This window comes from Hyperolius riggenbachi, chromosome 5, assembly GCF_040937935.1.
Source record: "Hyperolius riggenbachi isolate aHypRig1 chromosome 5, aHypRig1.pri, whole genome shotgun sequence".
In the NCBI taxonomy this organism is placed as follows: domain Eukaryota; kingdom Metazoa; phylum Chordata; class Amphibia; order Anura; family Hyperoliidae; genus Hyperolius; species Hyperolius riggenbachi.
The window spans coordinates 370131446-370148882 of NC_090650.1; the positions used below are offsets into that span (position 1 = coordinate 370131446).

The 17437-nt window shown below is 44.6% G+C and overlaps 1 protein-coding gene across 21 annotated transcripts in view; it reads right to left on the reverse strand.

Annotated features, from left to right (window-relative positions):
- Window positions 1-17437, reverse strand: part of PAG1 (phosphoprotein membrane anchor with glycosphingolipid microdomains 1) — a 359982-nt gene that overhangs the window by 32087 nt on the left and 310458 nt on the right. For all 21 annotated transcript variants that reach the window (XM_068237539.1, XM_068237537.1, XM_068237534.1 and 18 more), the window contains one exon: window positions 6231-6282. In XM_068237539.1, coding sequence (XP_068093640.1) covers window positions 6231-6282 — 52 coding nt within the window. The remainder of the gene's footprint in view (window positions 1-6230; window positions 6283-17437) is intronic.

The following is a 17437-nucleotide window of genomic DNA, read 5'->3' on the forward strand; positions in this document are numbered from 1 at the left end:
AGTGTCCCTAAATGAAAATACATGAACTATTGACCTTTTTCTACCTCCTTCTGGCCTCACAAGTTGTATTCTGTTAAGAAAACTTTTATGGCTGTAATTTGCTTATCAGTGTGGTTTACTAGATTCCTGACAAGGTTCCAACACGTCAAACACGTTCAGACAGGGACAGCCCTGATGAGGCGGGGTGAAACTTTTGCCTCAGGCAGCAAACTTCTAGGGGCGGCACCCGTCAGTCCGTGGGTGTGGGGGGGTGGGGGTGGCCGCTGAGCCGGATGGGTAGCGGGCAGGACGGGGGTATTGGGCCTAGTGGTGGGGAGGGGGGTCGGATCCCCACCCCCCCTCCCTCGACTGGGTCCCCCGATCTGCGCTCCCCTCCAGCTGTAAATAGTTAGGAAGCAGCCGATAGTAAGAGGCACGGGCGGGGCGGACTCACCTTTTCTGCGTTCCAGCGTGCGCTCCACTGACGGCACTTCCTGCAACGCCGTCCACTTACAATACAGTGGGTGGTGTTGCAGGAAGTGACGTCAGTGGCTAGGCCCACCGCTAAGCCCAATACCCCTGTCCTGCCCGCTACCCCTCCGGCTCGGCGGCCCCCCACGGGAGGGGGCGCAATTTTTTCTAAATTTGCCTCAGGCGGCAAAAAGTCTAGGGCTGGCCCTGCGCCCAGAGATGGAGTTGTCCTGATCTGTTGAGGTAAGTGAGTTCCATAACGTAGGAGCAGCATGACATAAGGCTCTGGGACCAAAAGTTTTCAGGTGGACTCTGGGTAGGACTAGATTATTAGAACCTGTGGATCTGAGATTGCGGGCATTGCTACACAGCTTTCTTTCATATATACAGGGCCCAGATTATGTAGTACTGTACATACACATGTTTATCTCATCATGTCACCTCTGGTACACTTTAATGATCTCCATTGATTGAAAAAAAAATGCATGAATACAGTTTAAAGCGAACTTTAACCACTTCACCCCAAAGCGGTTTTTACCCTAACGGACAAGAGCGATTTTCACCTTTCAGTGCTCAACCCTTTAATTTGCCAACAGCGTAATCACTGCTAATCACAATGAAATGATTTAGATCTTGTTTTTTTCACCACCAATTGGGCTTTTTGAGGTTGATATTTGTTTTCAGTAATTATTTTCTATACATTTCAAAGGGAAAAACAAGGAAAAAATGAACAAATACACAATTTCTCCAATTTCATCCCCTATAGTTTTAATATAAACACTGCTACTGTGCATAAAACCCACACATTTTATCTGCCTATTTGTCCTGGTTATCACAAGATTTTAATTACGTCCCTAGTATAAAGTATGGTGACAAGATAGTATTTGGAAATAAAGGTGTATTTTCACTTTGGTGGGTTTTTTTCACTATTTTCACGTGCACAGGAATGCACGTGCACGAGCGTGCACATGCACAGCGGCAGCAGCACTGTCTGACTTATAAAAACGTCCTGGAGCCATTAAGAGGCTCTAGCAGGATGTTTTTATAAGTCAGCTTGTCATTAAGTGGTTAAGTGAAAAAATATCTATAAAGCTCAGGAACATATTGAGATTCAGAAAAGCTGAATCTAGGTGCAAATGGGCAATATTTGCCATCATGATTGTTGTTGACCATTTTGAATGAACAGCTTTAGCAGTACTCACTGTAAAGACACACTGCTCAGCCCAGCAGCCTGTCCTGTTCTATGGAGAGGGTAGACAATGAGAGAAAGACAAGGAAGTGGCACCTGTGGTGGGAAGAACAATCCGCTCATTTATCTCCCGGGCCCTCTCCCGTAGTGTTTCTAGCTTGATTATGCAATCTTACTGACAATCACCCCTTTTGTGGACTAGAACAATCTCTATTTTGAACCTATGACATTGTATTATCAAATCATTTGCATGATCTTGTTTTGTTGTGAGTTTCCTGTATGTCCTACCTTGTATGTTAACCCATTTATCTATTGTGCAGCGCTGCGTAATATGTTGGCGCTTTATAAATACAATAAATAATAATAATAATAATTCATCATGCAGTGCTCTGTCCAGGGCCCATTTCCCACCTTAAAACTTTGATGGCGCACCCCCAATGTTCACAGCCCTCCTCTTACATCCCCATTGTGACCCTCACAGCTTGGGGGCCCACCTTGCAAGAGGCATAAAACAAGCAAGGCCATAAAAATATCTGATCAAGAGGATGAAGCCCCTAATGTGTCATTAGTGTGACATACTCCATAGCAGATCCAACAACGGCTACCTGTAGATGGCTTTCTGATATACTGCAGTTGTAGATTCACTTGTCATAATAGGGCATCACCATATACATCAGCCATGCATAAATATGCCATTTACACCCAAGCTGAACTGTTGGGTCATGCAGAGTCATAAGTGCCCATGGCTGTTTGATGGATTTAGGGAAAGAAGGCTAGCCTGTGTAATCCACCCTAAAAGTAAAGCTACTGTATACTTTGCAGTTTGCTGCATATGGAGCCTTGTATCTACAGGTCTAAGCAGGGCTGTGGAGTCGGTGTTGGAGCAATTTTAGGTACCTGGAGTTGGAGTCGGTGGTTTCATAAACTGAGGAGTCGGATGATTTTTGTACCAAACCCACAACCCTGTTAAGAATTAGACTAAGAAGTTGGAGCCATTTTGGGTAGCTGGAGTCGGAGTTGGAGGTTTCATAAACTGAGGAGTTGGAGTTGGATGATTTTTGTACCGACTCCACAGCCCTTGGTCTAAGCCCATGTCGACCTTGTCCATCCCTAAAAAGGACTACAATGGACACCTGGGCATCAGAGCTGGACCATGCAGCAGAAGAAGGTGGCTTTGATGGCTTGGGTTTTTTAGATCATGTAGTTGGCTGGATGTTTGTGCATAATTTACGCTTGTTATTTGCTTGGAAAGAAGGTATGATTCATGAAGGCACAGAAAATAAAAGGATCGGTTGCTTATGACTTGGTGCCAGATTTCACAGGAAACCATAGAGGTGTTGTGGAGTCCATGCCTCAACTGTTCAGAGATGCTATGGCTACCTAAGGGGGGGCTACAGAATATAAGGCATGTAGGAACAATGCTTTGGCTGTCCAGCACATACTTGCGTGTTCTGAATGGAAATGGGGGTGGCAGTAAGTTGGGTGTGCTGGAGGTGCAGCAAGCTAGAGATGTCAGCCAGTCAACCTAACATGTTTCACTGACATCAGCCCAACGTGCTTAGAGGGTGTGGCTAACATAACATGCCAATATTTATTCATTGCGAGCACCCGGGCTGTGCATGTGCTACATCTTCCCTGGCTAGCCCTGCACCCTACCCACACCAAAAAGTCAGCTTAAGCGCACACACACACACGAGGCATGTTATCGGGACATGAGGGGGGGGGGGGGCGGGGTGAGCCCAACCATGCCCACCGGCGAAGGCAGCAGCAAATAAGTAATGACATGCTCTATATAAGAACATCTCACGCCTTAAAACTCCAATTATCAATTTGTGATTTATTTATTAAATATATTAAAACAGCAGGGACGGCCATACTATCTCAGGGAAAAACACATTTACTGTATAAGAGTTAAACATATGCTCTACTTACATAGCATATGTATTGTATTGTCCACATTTTGATTTTAATGAATTTTATATAGTTAATAAAGAGAAACCTTTCCTGGCATTTTCCATCTTTACTGCCTCGGACTGAAGCAAATACTGATGTAATTTCCTCCCTTACCCTTTTTATTTCTCTCCTAAAAATTGCATGGTCATATCTAGCTTGATTTGTCAACAAATTTTAGCACAGCATAGTATTTCAACAGATTCTGCAGAGGGGCAAGGTGTATTTCCTTTTTCAGCTTCAGCCTCTCACACTAAACTGCCCTCAGCCAATCAGTAAGAAGCAGTAATGTGGGAGGGGAGATAACAAGCTTCCTTCTCCCCGGCAATTTACCAGAATAGAGCCAGGCTGACGGAGATAAGATTCATTACACATTCATTATATTGGAGTGCCAATTATATTGGAGGGTCAGGAGGCAGACTACATAAGCACAGAGAAGTGGGTAAATGTAATTTGATTCTGTGGCTGACAATTCCGCTTTAAGCGTATAGTATAAATACAAAAAAGGAAGTTTATAGATGAAAATATCTTGCTGAGTGAGTGCAACAAGTCTATCACTAAGCTATGTAGGGTCCATGAATGCAACAGTAGAATTAAGCTGATCTTTTAAGATTTCTTTATGAGCTGTGCTAGTAACTCATCAGCAGAACAGTGCACACATCAGAAGTCAGTCAGGCACGGCTGTTGTACCTCCACCTGCAGATTTTTATTTCAGGTGACTGAGAAATCCTTGGTATAAAATGATACATGCGGTTTGCATCTAGATTCCACATTGTGACATTTATCCAGTCACCTCCCGCTGCTTCTGCTGTTCTATCCTTTTTAACTTTAGTAGAAATCCCCCAAAATCTGTCAGAAGAAACAATGGGAGCAAAGAATGTGGAGCAAGGGATTGTGGGAACAGCTGGAAGCAAGTACTGCTATACAGTACACACAATGCTTAAATGCAATAGGTCTAGGCGAAGGTCTTATTGAATTACATGATCTGTTAAAAGCCTATAGCAATGAGAGTTGCTTTAACAATACCTATAATGCAACTGCTATACAGCTTAACGCGGACCTGAACTCAGAACTTCCTCTCTGCTCTAAAAGATAAGAAACAGCATAATGGCCTTTAAAGAAAAACATTGCTTTGTTACAGCTTACAGAACTCCTGCAATAAATCTGCAGATTGTCTACTTCCTGCTTTCATGGAAGCAGAGAAAGGGTTCACATCCTGTGTTTACATATTAGCTGTGTCTGCCGAGATTGATGAATTTCTGTGCTGACACAGCTGAGAGCTCAAATTACACTTGTGATTATTTGAAGATGAGGGGAAATTAGACAGGCTCTTCTCTCTAAGAACACACAGGGTGCATTTCTCTCCGTTTTCCTTCTGTGCTGTGCAAGAGTTCACACATAGAAGGTGTGTCACCCAGCAGGGATTGGGACTTGATCCCTCAGGCAACACTGCAGTGCTGACACTGTACAGACACGTCGCTACAGGCTAGTGACTTGTTCTGCTGCTATGCATGGAGGGCGTGGTTAGAGGAGGGCTGACAGAGCAGCTTGGGAATGACATCACACAGTGGGCAGGGTGAGTGGGGACAGCAATGCTCTCGGCCAGTGCTCAGCTGAATCGATCTGCCAGGCTGAACGCTGGCCAAGCAGGATCAGAGGCTGCTGTACATACGCTAGATTCTTGGCAGAGGCAGATGATATCGCCTCCTTCAGCCAAGCTTCATCCGGTGTGTGTACAAAGCTTGAGGTCCAGAGCCAGGCTGCATTTATACAGGGTTCACCATATTGTGCATACCTTCATCCACCGGATACATACACACATTTAGCTATTTAGCTGTGCACCTCACTTTGAATGTTGTACTTTATGACAGCATTTTTCTTGGCAGATTTGAATTTCCCCTCCCCCCTTCATTATGCATTATAATCCACCCCTTGCAACTTGACTGACACTAACTTATCCCCCCCTCCCCCTTCCTTCTGATTGGATCGTTACAATCAATTGGAAACAAGTGTTAAAGTGGACCTGAACTTAGAAAATCCTCTACTCTATAAAGATACGCAACAGCATAATAACCTTTAAAGAGAAAAACATTCTTTGTTACAGCTTATACAAACCCTGCAATAAATCTGCAGTGTGTCTACTTCCTGCTTTCATAAAAGCAGACATAGGGTTAACATCCCGTGTTTACCAATTAGCTGCTCTGCCATGGCAGCCAGCTGACACAGCTGAGAGATCATATTACACTGGTGCTTCGTCCCAGATGAGGGGGAATTATACAGGCTAAACTCTAAATATATATATATATATATATATATATATATATATATATATATATATATATATATATATATATATATATATATATATATATATATATATATATATAGTGCATTCCTCTAGGTTTTCCTTCTCTCCTGTGCAAAAGTTCAGGTCCACTTTAAGGCCCATCAATGGAGGGGAAAATGATAAGCAATCTGATCAGACTAAAATGGTTTTGGACTCCGGATGGATGGAATGATCGGGCTGCTCACCTCCCAGTCCCGCTTAGGAAACATTCTGCGCATGTCCACACACCAACTGCTATGTGCTGCCAGCAATGAAACTCAACATAGTCATGGCGAGAGATGCTGCTATACTTACTGCATTCATCAGGTTTTCATGATCTCCGTTTTGATTCTTTGTCTTTTTTCCCCTGTAAAATCCAAAGTAAAAAATTAATATTGACCTATAAATTCATCACACGTAAGAACACATCAGCTAACCGTAATGATAGCTAGCAAGTTGAGAAATGATGTGTGAGCTTCCTGTGAAGACTATGTGGAGCATGAGAGATTGTGGTACAAAGTCACAGATGTGTAACGTGAGCGGATTGCCAGGTGGAAGCAATGCATAAACCTCTTACCTTTCCACGCATGACATTATACCGCAGCATTAAAAACATGCAACATTATTATTATTATTATTATTTAGTATTTATATAGCGCCGACATATTACGCAGCGCTGTACAATGTATATATATCTTGTCACTAACTGTCCCTCAAAGGAGCTCACAATCTAATCCCTACCATTGCCATATGTCTATATTATGTAGTGTAAGTATTGAGGTCTAGGGCCAATTTTTAGGGGGAGCCAATTAACTTAACTGTATGTTTTTGGAATGTGGGAGGAAACCGGAGTGCCCGGAGGAAACCCACGCAGAACCTTTAAGCTGTGTACCCACGTCGCGTCTTTACCAACGATTGACGATTTATTTGAGCACTGAGCGGTCGTTTCCGCGATATACCGTCGTAGGTACAAGAGTACGACTACATGAACGTCGATAAGCGACGTAATAACGACCGGCACAGTGGATCGAAACGCTAAGATCCCCGACGCCTCCCGCACAAAGTACCGCAATCGCAAAAAGTCACATTCGCTCCCGACAAGTAACGTCGCGTACGTTGTGCATATTCGCCGGCAGGAAGAGGCATCGCTAATGGCTGTCGGCAAGGGAACGTCGCTGGACCCATTGGGTGGTGAGTATGGAGTTTAAAGGGAACCTTAACTGAGAGGGATATGGATGTTTCCTTTTAGACCAGTTCCCTGGCAGTCCTGCTGATCACTTTGGCTGGAGTAGAGGCTGAATCACAGACCTGAAACAGGCATGCAGATAATCCAGTGTGACTTCAGTCAGAGCACCTGTTCTGCATGCTTGTTGAGGGGCTGTGGCTGAAAGTATTAGAGACACAGGATCAGCAGAAGAATCAGGCAACTGGTATTATTTTAAATGGAAAAATCCATATCCTTCTCAGTTTAGGTTCCCTTTAACACCTAAATCAAACCTGAAGCGAAAAAAAACACCATATGATATAATGAATTGTATGGGTAGTACGGATAACAAATAGAGCATTAGTGGCAAAGAAAAAGAAGTCTCATTTTTATCTTCAGTTGTATAGCTTGCATAATGCTGTCATATTTGCAGTTTTAAAACCACACTGTCTTTTAAGATATAAAATAAAGAAAAAATAATGACCCTTTGAACTATCCTGTAGTGAAACCTTATCTCAAGCTGTCTCTCACTGTTTGTTGGCTGTTTAAGTGCTTCAAAAAACAGACCTGTATTCAACCCAATTTAGGTAGAAGAGCTCAGAGAAGCTCTTTTGCAAAGATAACAGCTGAAGTTATTTTTAAATCTTAATGTATTGATAAACACTATTTTCTTTGCTTTAATGTTCTATTCCATAGCTGTACTATACATACAGTTCATTATTTCATAAGTTTATTTTCGTTTCAGGTTTGCTTTTATGTCATGTCTAGGCACAAATCAAGTAAACATTCTTTTTTCCTTCAAAAGATAAGTTAGGTCTTATTTTCAGGGAGGTTTTATATATTTCCCTCTTGGGCATAGCCAGATTCCACCCCCCCCCCCCCTTACCTCCTGCCGACCCCCTCCTCCAGAAAGTCGCATCCCCTTTCTCCACTGCCCGCCGACATACCGATAATTCAAACTGCAGATCAGTGGAAAACTGCTGATTCCCTCACCGCCGCTTCTGGCCCTGTTCTCCACTGGCTACCGGCATAATTCAAACTGCAGATCAGCAGTAGAGGCAGCTAGAATTTCACTGTAATAGCGCTTCAGTGTACAGGAAGTAAGCAGAAACGTCACTTCCTGTACACGGAAGCGTTGTTACAGTTTAACTAGCTGCCTTCATTGCAATTTACCGCTGATCTGTGGTTTGAATTATGCAGGCAGGCAGTGGAGAAAAGGCCAGAAGTGGGGGAATCAGCAGTTTACCGCGCTGATCTGCGGTTGAGGTATGTTGGCGAGCAGTGGAGAAAGTGGATGCGACTTTCTAGAGGAGATGAAAGGGATCGGCAGGAGGTAGAAGTGGCAGTGGAAAGAAGGGAGGTGGGGACAGGGGGGGCAGACGGATGGGACTTCCACAGCCACTAGGGCTTATTTTAAGGGTAGGGCTTATATTTCGAGCATGCTTGAAATAAATACTAGGTCTTACTTTAAGGGGATGTCCTACTTTAGGGGAAACACGGTACTGCCATCATCTACTGCAGCTCTTTACACAGCACGCTAAACAATTCATGTTTCTACTTGGGGCGATTTGCAGCGTTTGCCCGCCTGCAAATTTGGAAGCGAATTCGGAGCTTTTTGAAATCAATAGGCAGCTTCCAACTTAATATGCAGAAAAAAATAGTGCTGGCCACATTTAAATTTACACAGAGCATTCAAATCACCATAGTTACACATTGGCAAGGCTGGGAGATTCGGATGCAAACTCACATCTGCAGTGCTGGCGTCCACCTTGGAGACAGACTTCTGGGACAAGTGGAAACATATCCCAACTAGTCCTCATAGCAACCCACAACCTAACATCCTTACCATGGTTATACTGCGGTCTAATATTCAGACCACAGATTAGGGACAATACAATTAACCTACTAGTAGGCTTCTGGGGTGTGGAAGGAAACCGGATTGCTCAGAGGAAATGCCCACAAATATGGGGAGGATATAGAAACATCATGCAGTGTCCTGGTCAGGACAGCTGGCCACTGTACTGCCCCATCAATATATATAGGAAAAGCTCAGGAAAGCAAAAATAGAGAGTGATTCTTTAATGATCAAAGAGTACAAAAATTCACAAAACTTCATAGAAAGGAGCAATACATCCATCCACCAACAATGATGAGGAACATGAGACCCACAAAGGACCTGAAGTACTGTGGAGCTCTGGTCATGCTCCACTACTGCTGATCAGTTCCGGTTGCTTCTTAGGGGTGGTCTTTCCTGGCTTTATTTTGTGCAGATATGTAAAGCAAGTAGGTAGACAATCGAGAGCCCCCAATCGTGTATTATTGATAATACAATGTAAATATGGTATGTAGTGAATAATACTCACAAGTATGGGTTGCCAAGACCAGGCAAGCACTCAAAAAGCAAGAGGGGAGATTAGGCCTGTCCCCACTCAGGCTAAGAAGTCGCTCTCTGTCAGAGGCGCTTCACTAGCGTGCACAACTTGAAAGTTGCTCATTTGTATTTTTGCCTGAGGAAGCGGCTTGAGACCCGTGAAACGCGTTGCAAACTGTTTTTGGAGTAAGAATACATACAGTTTTTCTTGATCTTATACAGTAGTTGTGTTTTTGTCTGGGAGGTAAGTCCACCCTTGCCCCTCATTTTATACCTTTTTAACTTGATACTTTTTCTCTGTTGGCGCCTCTGTATTGTATCGTCCAAGTTATTTTGTGCAGATGTTATTCTTTATGCAGCTTTTTGATTTGCAAACCAGATACACATTTATTCGGCCTGAAAAAGGGCACTTAACCAGAAACAAGCCAGCATTGTTGCCTGAAAAATGTTAAAAGCTATCCAGCACTTCAAGCGCTGTGTGGGCCTCATGTACCACATATTATTGTTGGGGGATGGCTGTATTGTTCCTACTTTTTATGAGGTTTTGTTAATTTTTGATCATTAAAGAATCAATCAACTATATTTTTTGCTTTCTGAACTTTTCCTCTATACATTGATGTGATTATCCTCGTAAAATGTTTTGACCGTACTACTGGTATAGTGTAAACACCCTGAAGGGTGTTAGCACACTCTGCCGTGGAGTCCTATGTTAGTGATTTTGTGCGTTGTGGTGCAATGCGGCGGGAGCGCACATGTGAAGTGTAAAACAGACCTAAAAGCGTGTGATCTGTGCAATTTATGGAACTGCCGCTCTATACTTGCCGAATCTGATTTGCTGGGTTCATTGAAAGGTGAATACTGTTGATGTGCACCTATTGATGTACACAATATTCCTGATAAACTGGGAATTTGGAAAATAACTTACATTCATTTAAGGGCAGTATTGAATGGTGATACGTGTTACCACTGCGTCTGCTCTACTCAGTGATCGTGGGAGAATCTTTCTGTTCTAATAGCCCCACCCCCATCTTGGCCCTGCAGAAGCGTGGTATGGTAGAACATGTTAGTATGGTAGACCCTTCAAGTACACCTGAACATATTTATTTCCTTTTAATCAATAACACCAGAAACAAGCATGCAGCTAGTCTTGTCAGATCTGACTTTAAAGTTTGAAACACCTGATCTGCTGCATGCTTGTTCAGGGGCTATGGCTAATAGTATTAGAGGCAGAGGATCAGCAGGGCTGCTAGGCAACTGGTATTGCTTAAAAGGAAATAAACATGGCAGCCTCCATATACCTCTCTTCAGTTCCCCTTTAAACAATGCACATTGACTGACTGTCCTGCTAAGCCTCTGTCTCTTAATTAATTCTGCCAAATAGGCAGAAATATATATATATATATATATATATATATATATATATATATATATATATATATATATATATACATATACATATATATATATATATTTTGTTTTTTTGTTTCATGTAAAGTTACCAGAGTGGTAGCTACATGAAACACTAGAGGGCGCATGTGTCCCTCTTGTGCGATCGTCGCCGGCATCAATAGCAAACAGGGGAAAGCGTATATAACGCGTTCCCGTTTGGCTTTTTCATAGCGACGATCGGAATGACGTCAGCCGACGTCCTGACATCAGACGCCTCCGATCCAGCCCTTAACGCTGCCCGGAAGTCATTGGTCCGGGCAGCGCAGGGCTCTGGCGGGGGGCCCTCTTCCGCCTTTGCGTGCGGGCGATCGCTGCGCAGCGGCGGCGATCAATCTGTACGCGCGGCTAGCAAAGTGCTAGATGCGCGTACAGCGTTTTAAATGGGGCGAATCGCCCCACCAGGGGCTGAGATATCCTCCGCAGCGGCTAACCCCTAGCTCAGCTCGGGGTTACCGCTGAGAAGGTTAAAGCTCTTAGCCATAGACCCTTAACAAGCATGCAGATCAAGTGCTCTGATTGAAGTCTGACTAGAATAGCCGCATGCTTGTTTTAGGTGTGCGAGTCAGAAACTACTGCAGCCAAAGAGAACAGCAGGGCTGCCAGGCAACAAGTATTGTTTAAAAGGAAATAAAAATGGTAGCCACCACATCCCTCTCACTTCAGGTGTGCTTTAAGCCAATTAAAAGCTGCATCATTATTCCCAGTTTTCAGGCTTATTTTCCCAGACTGATTGATCTTGTATTAGGTCAGCTCGGGGTAACCTGCGCAGGAGGATTTCTCAGGCCCCGCTGGGCCGATTTGCATGATTTTTTTTTGTTACATGCAGCTAGCACTTTGCTAGCTGCTTGTAACATTCAATCGCCGCCGCTTGTCACCGATCCGACGCTACCCGCCGCGCCGCCCCCCCCCCGCCCCAGACCCCTGCGCAGCCTGGCCAATCAGTGCCAGGCAGCGCTGAGGGGTGGATCGGGATTCCCTGTGACGTCCCGACGTCCATGACGTCGGTGCCGTCATCCATGGCGACCGGGGAAGCCCTGCAGGAAATCCCGTTCTGAACGGGATTTCCTGCTTACTCGGCGATCGGAGTGGGTGGGGGGATGTCGCCACTCAGCGGCTATCATGTAGCGAGCTCTGGGGAAAAAAAAAGTGCCGCGCTGCCTCCTTGCCGGCGGGAATTGGACCGGAAAGGAGGTTAATTAATATGAATGCTGGTGACCTATTATTATTCATTGTAATTATAAAGCACCAACATATGACGCTGTGCTGGGCAATGAATAGGGATACATACATTGTTAACAAGTAGTGTCAGAGAGAGAGGTAACACAAGGTTTATACATGAAAACGTATAATGCTGGGAATACACAATGAGATTTTTCGGTCGATTTACTGTCCGATCTTATTTCCGATCGATTTTCTTATCCTTTATCAATTTCCATTCACTTCTATGAGAAATCGATCAGAAAACGATCGAAAATAAGATCAAACCATCTATCTGCCGAAAAAACGTATAGTGTATTCCCAGCATTAGATACAGTATCATATCATCTGGTAGCTGGTTACAGAGACCCAGCAATTCAAGTCTGAGTTAGTCCATGGGAAGGGTGACATTGGTGAGGTCCCAAAATCGAGAAGTGGGTGGAGGGGGGCTGCTATAGGCTTACAATCTAAAGGGGAGGGGCTTATTACTGCTGCTAATTATAGCATACAGCTATAGCCTGGGAACTGACACAATCAGCACCACATTAACAGGAAGCAGCAGAGAACTGGGAAGCCTGTAGTCATTTTCTGCCTAAACTGTATTGAGCAAATCTCACTACGTATGAATATTTCAGAAGAGTTATCATTGACAAAATTACAGATTGCCTAGCAAGCTCATGGTGAACCAGGACTCCCAAGAGTGTGTAAAGGGCAAAAAAAAAAAAAAAGACCAAAAACGTCCTCTTACTAAAATGTAATGCAAAACAGAAATTTAGCCTGACAACTGAAGTGAGATTTATATGGAGGCTGCCATTTTTTGCCCGCAACTGTGGGCCCAAAAAAAAATTCACTTACCTGGGGCTTTCCCAAGCCTCCTGCAGCAATCCTGTGCCCGCGCCGGTGCCCTCCGGTCTCCATCCGCGGCTAAGTTTCGTTTTTGGCCGACTGCCAGTCGTCCTCAGGCAAAGCTTCCTCTTCTTCCGCATTCCCCGCCGTAAAGCGCGTCCCGCATGACGCGTCTTGCGTCATGCGGACGCGCTCTACGGCTCTTCATGACGGGGAATTCGGAAGAAGAGGACGCTTTGCCCGAGGACGACTGGCAGTCGGCCGAAAACGAAACTTAGCCACGGAGGGAGACCGGAGGGCACCGAAGGACCGGCGCGGGTACAGGACGGCTGCAGGAGGCTTGGGAAAGCCCCAGGTAAGTGAATTTTTTTGGGGGGCCCACAGTTAAGGTTCCCTTTAACTGCATGTGAAAATGACTACAGAGAAGGTAACTTAAGGAATGAAGAGATAAGATAACCCTCTCACTGTGTGGTGGCAAGTTTCTCTTGCCTCATCTCCAGCATAATCTTAATAAATTGAGGCAAATACTTCTTACAGTTCTTTAACCACTTGAGGACCGCAGTGTTAAACCTCCCTAAAGACCAGGCCATTTTTCACTAAATGGGCCACTGCAGCTTTAAAGGAGAACTGTAGTGAGAGGTATATGGAGGCTGCAATATTTATTTCCTTTTAAGAAACACCAGTTGCCTGGCAGCCCTGCTAATCTATTTGGCTGAAGAAGTGTCTGGATCACACCAGAAACAGGCATGCAGCTAATCTAGTCATATCTGTCAAAATTGTCAGAAAAACCTGATCTGCTGCATGCTTGTTTAGCTTCTATGGCTGAAAGTATTAGAGGCAGAGGATCAGCAGGATAGCCAGAGAACTGGTATAGCTTAACTGAAAATAAATATGGCAGCCTCCATACACCTCTCTCTACAGTTCTCCGAACAACTCAGCACACAAGTGATCCCCCCCCATTCCCTTTTCTCCCCACCAACAGAGCTTTCTGTTGGTGGGGTCTGATCGCCCCCCCAGATGTTTATTTTTTGTCAAATATTTTTTTTTATTGAATAAAAATGTGTATTTTTTTTATTATTTATCTGTCGTCGTCCCCCCCCTCCCACAGCCAGCCAATCACTGTGATCGGCGTCATAGGCTTCAGCCTATGACAGCGGATCGCTTTTGTCTCCCTGCTGGGAGGTTGATGGCAGAGCGGAGCTCCGTTGTTCAAGCAGGGATATGCGCGATCTCCTGCAAAACGGGCCCGCAGGAGCTTACGCCGATAATCAGGCGGCCCTGGGGCTGCCGCCGAGGCCACGCTCATCGGCGTGACGCAGTCGGCTAGTGGTTAAACCAGAATGGATTTGCGATTACTCAGATTGGAGTGAGTATATGAGGTGTCCCACAATGCATCACTGCTGAATATGCAAATCATCCCTTTGTTGTCCCTGAAGGCAAAGCACACCTCCAGAACTGCTGCAACTGTCAAAATGTGAGTCCTACTCCGAGATTACGTGGGGAGATGGAACAGCTCAGCATATCCGTATGGTGGGTCAATTAAGACTACATGTTTCCCTCCAGGGGCATTTGTCAGGTTACATTGCCAGAGGACGAATAACTGGAATCTTGCCTGATTCATAATACTAACTTTAGCTTGCTTCCTTGTGAAGTATGCCTGGACAGCGGTAAGTCTAGCAAGAAGGAAATGCAAACAACTGGCCTGAATAACTAATTATTTAGCAGCCGGCAATGACTGGTGATGATGCAGGAAAGATTCTGATGATTGTATTATCTTCAAAAACAGGGAAACATTTTTGCTGGCTTGCTAAAACAAACCACACTACTTGATCTGAGGGGCTAGCCGGATCAGGTAGCGTACATTACCGCGGTTCCCCGCTGCTCCTTTTCTCTGCAATTTGCAAGTAAAAAAAAAATAAATTTAAAAAAATGGCCACGACCACATGGTCATGACGCTGCAAGCTCTGCTCTGTGCCTCATCACATAGCAAAGTGCAGGGAGGCCAGGAATGGGCAGAGGAGAGGCAGTGTATTGTCAATGACAGCTTGGGAAGGGGCGTTCCTAACGCCAGAGGGGGCATTTTGCAGGAGTGTCTATCAAAGGATGCCCATTCCTCCTGTTAGGTGCCAACAAGCTGCTCGTCATCATTTTCTGGAGGTGAAGAGAGGGGGGTTGCAGAGAGCATAGCAAGGGGGACACAGATGCATTTGATGGAGCAGGGAACATGCCTCTGTGTCCCATTTGCTTCCCCCTGCATCGCCTCGGGTACAATTTAAGCTAAATAAGAGGGGGTGCTGAAAAGTTCCTGGCTTTGCCCCCTTCCAGATGAAATAGAAAACTGAGTGTGGGGTCATATGAATGCCTAGGAAATATCAGGTGTTTCTGATTCTTACAACAGTTTTTCTTTTTGTGAGAAGCTGCGATGGCAGAGGCACAAGCAAGTTTCACGTAATTGGAGTTACGGGCCATCAGGAAGTTTTTCTTTTCTCCATGGAAAATCAGCAAAGGACATTCACACTGAGATATCACAAACACTGAAGGGGAAGTGTCCTTCCACTGAAGGTGAGCCCCACAGTGGACACCCCCCCAACCTCAAATGGCCCAGCAACCTGCAAGAAGCGGATTATTGAGGACCAGCAAATATCTACAAAAAAAACCCAAACATAGCCAAGATGCTGGAATTGTCATGGGAGCGTGTTGGGTTGGTTATTTCCATTATTCTAGACATGTGCAAGTATTCAGTGAAGGTGGAGTGGAAAGGTTTGAAAAGTGATCAGAAGAAGGAACGAGCTGAAGCATCCAAAGCCATTTTGGTCACTTTTGAAGCTGCAGAGGACTTTTTAGCTCTGTTAGTGACTGTTAGTAAGTGACTCCAGATCTATGATCCTGAAACCAAGGTACAGCCACAGGAATGGCACCACAGTGGGTCCCGCAAATCTGTCTCGGGGGGAATATATTGAATAAATGTGTAATTTCAGAACTCTGGATCTTTTCTTTCTAGGCAAAGCCAGGAACGTATCTGCACCCCCTGCATTTCCATTGAGTTGTACTACATATACTGCACAACCCTGTGTTACTTCCAAGCACTTTATATGTCTTGACTGAACAAAATGCCAATCTCTTCCCTGTGGTGAATGGTTCACAGTGACAGTAGGCATTATGGCTGTGTTAAAGGGAACCTGAAGCAAGAGGGATATGGAGGCTGCCATATTTAATTTTCTTTTAAATAATAAGTGACACCCATGCTAACCTAGAAATAAAAAACACATATATAAGTAGATAAATACTAGTTCTACTTACAGAACAGATGCATTGCACTGCCCACGTTGTGATTACTGTGAATTTTGTAAAGGAAAAAGCAGAGAATTCTATTCTAGGCAGTTTCCATCTTTGTTACCTTTGCACTCCTGACATTTCCTCCCTTTTTTTTTTCTCTTCTTGCTAATTGTGTATTCATTACCCGCCCTCCTCCCAGATTCTTCAGACACTCCAATTGAGGTCTATACTAGAAAGTGCACTGTCTTATGTCATTAGAAGGAGGGGGAACTAAAGGGAAGAGGAGGAATATATTATAGATAAAAAGACCCCCAGCATGCAACTGTATGGTAATGGCACTTAAAGGGCCAGTGCTCTTAATGTATGTGATAACTCCAAACCATAACAGCAGAAACAGTTTTGAAAGTTTTGAATGCAGGATTAGCATCTTTATCACTTAATACACTCAGACCAGTTGCCGTTGAAATTTGATTTTTATGGTGACAATCCCGCTTTAAGCAATACCAGTTACCTGCCTTTCCTGCTGTTCTTCTGCTTCTAATACTTTTAGCCAAAGACCCTGAACAAGTATGCAGCAGATCAGGTGTTTCTGACATTATTGTCAGATCTGCCAAGATAATCTGCATGCTTGTTTCTGGTGAGATTTAGACACTTATGCAATTAAATATATCAGCAGGGCTGACAGGCAACTAGTATTGTTTGAAAGGAAATAAATATGGCAGCCTCCATATACTGTAGTTTTTGGACTATAATGCTGGGGATACACAGTACGTTTCTGTACCGTGTATCGACCAGCTGATCATATTCAGCTGGCCCGATCAAGCCGCTCGACCCTCGCCGGCGGACAATGGCAAAGAATCGAGCGCCGGCGGGGACAAGCGGTAATCGATCCGCGCGGGGGCGCGGCTGGGGTCGATCTGGCGGCTAATCGAGCCGCCGGTCGACCCGTGTATTTTAGGCATAAGACTCACTTTTTGTCCTCCAAAAGTGGGGGGAAAAAGTAACTGTGTCTTATAGTACAAATGCAGGGAGCTTCTGACTTGTGAACGCCTGCCAATACGAACCTCCAACCCAACGCAATGTCGGAACTCTCTGTACTGTGCCCATGCAGAGAAGGACACAGGGGGACAAACTGAGGACACAGGGGGGCATAGAGGATGAATTAAGGGGACACAGAGG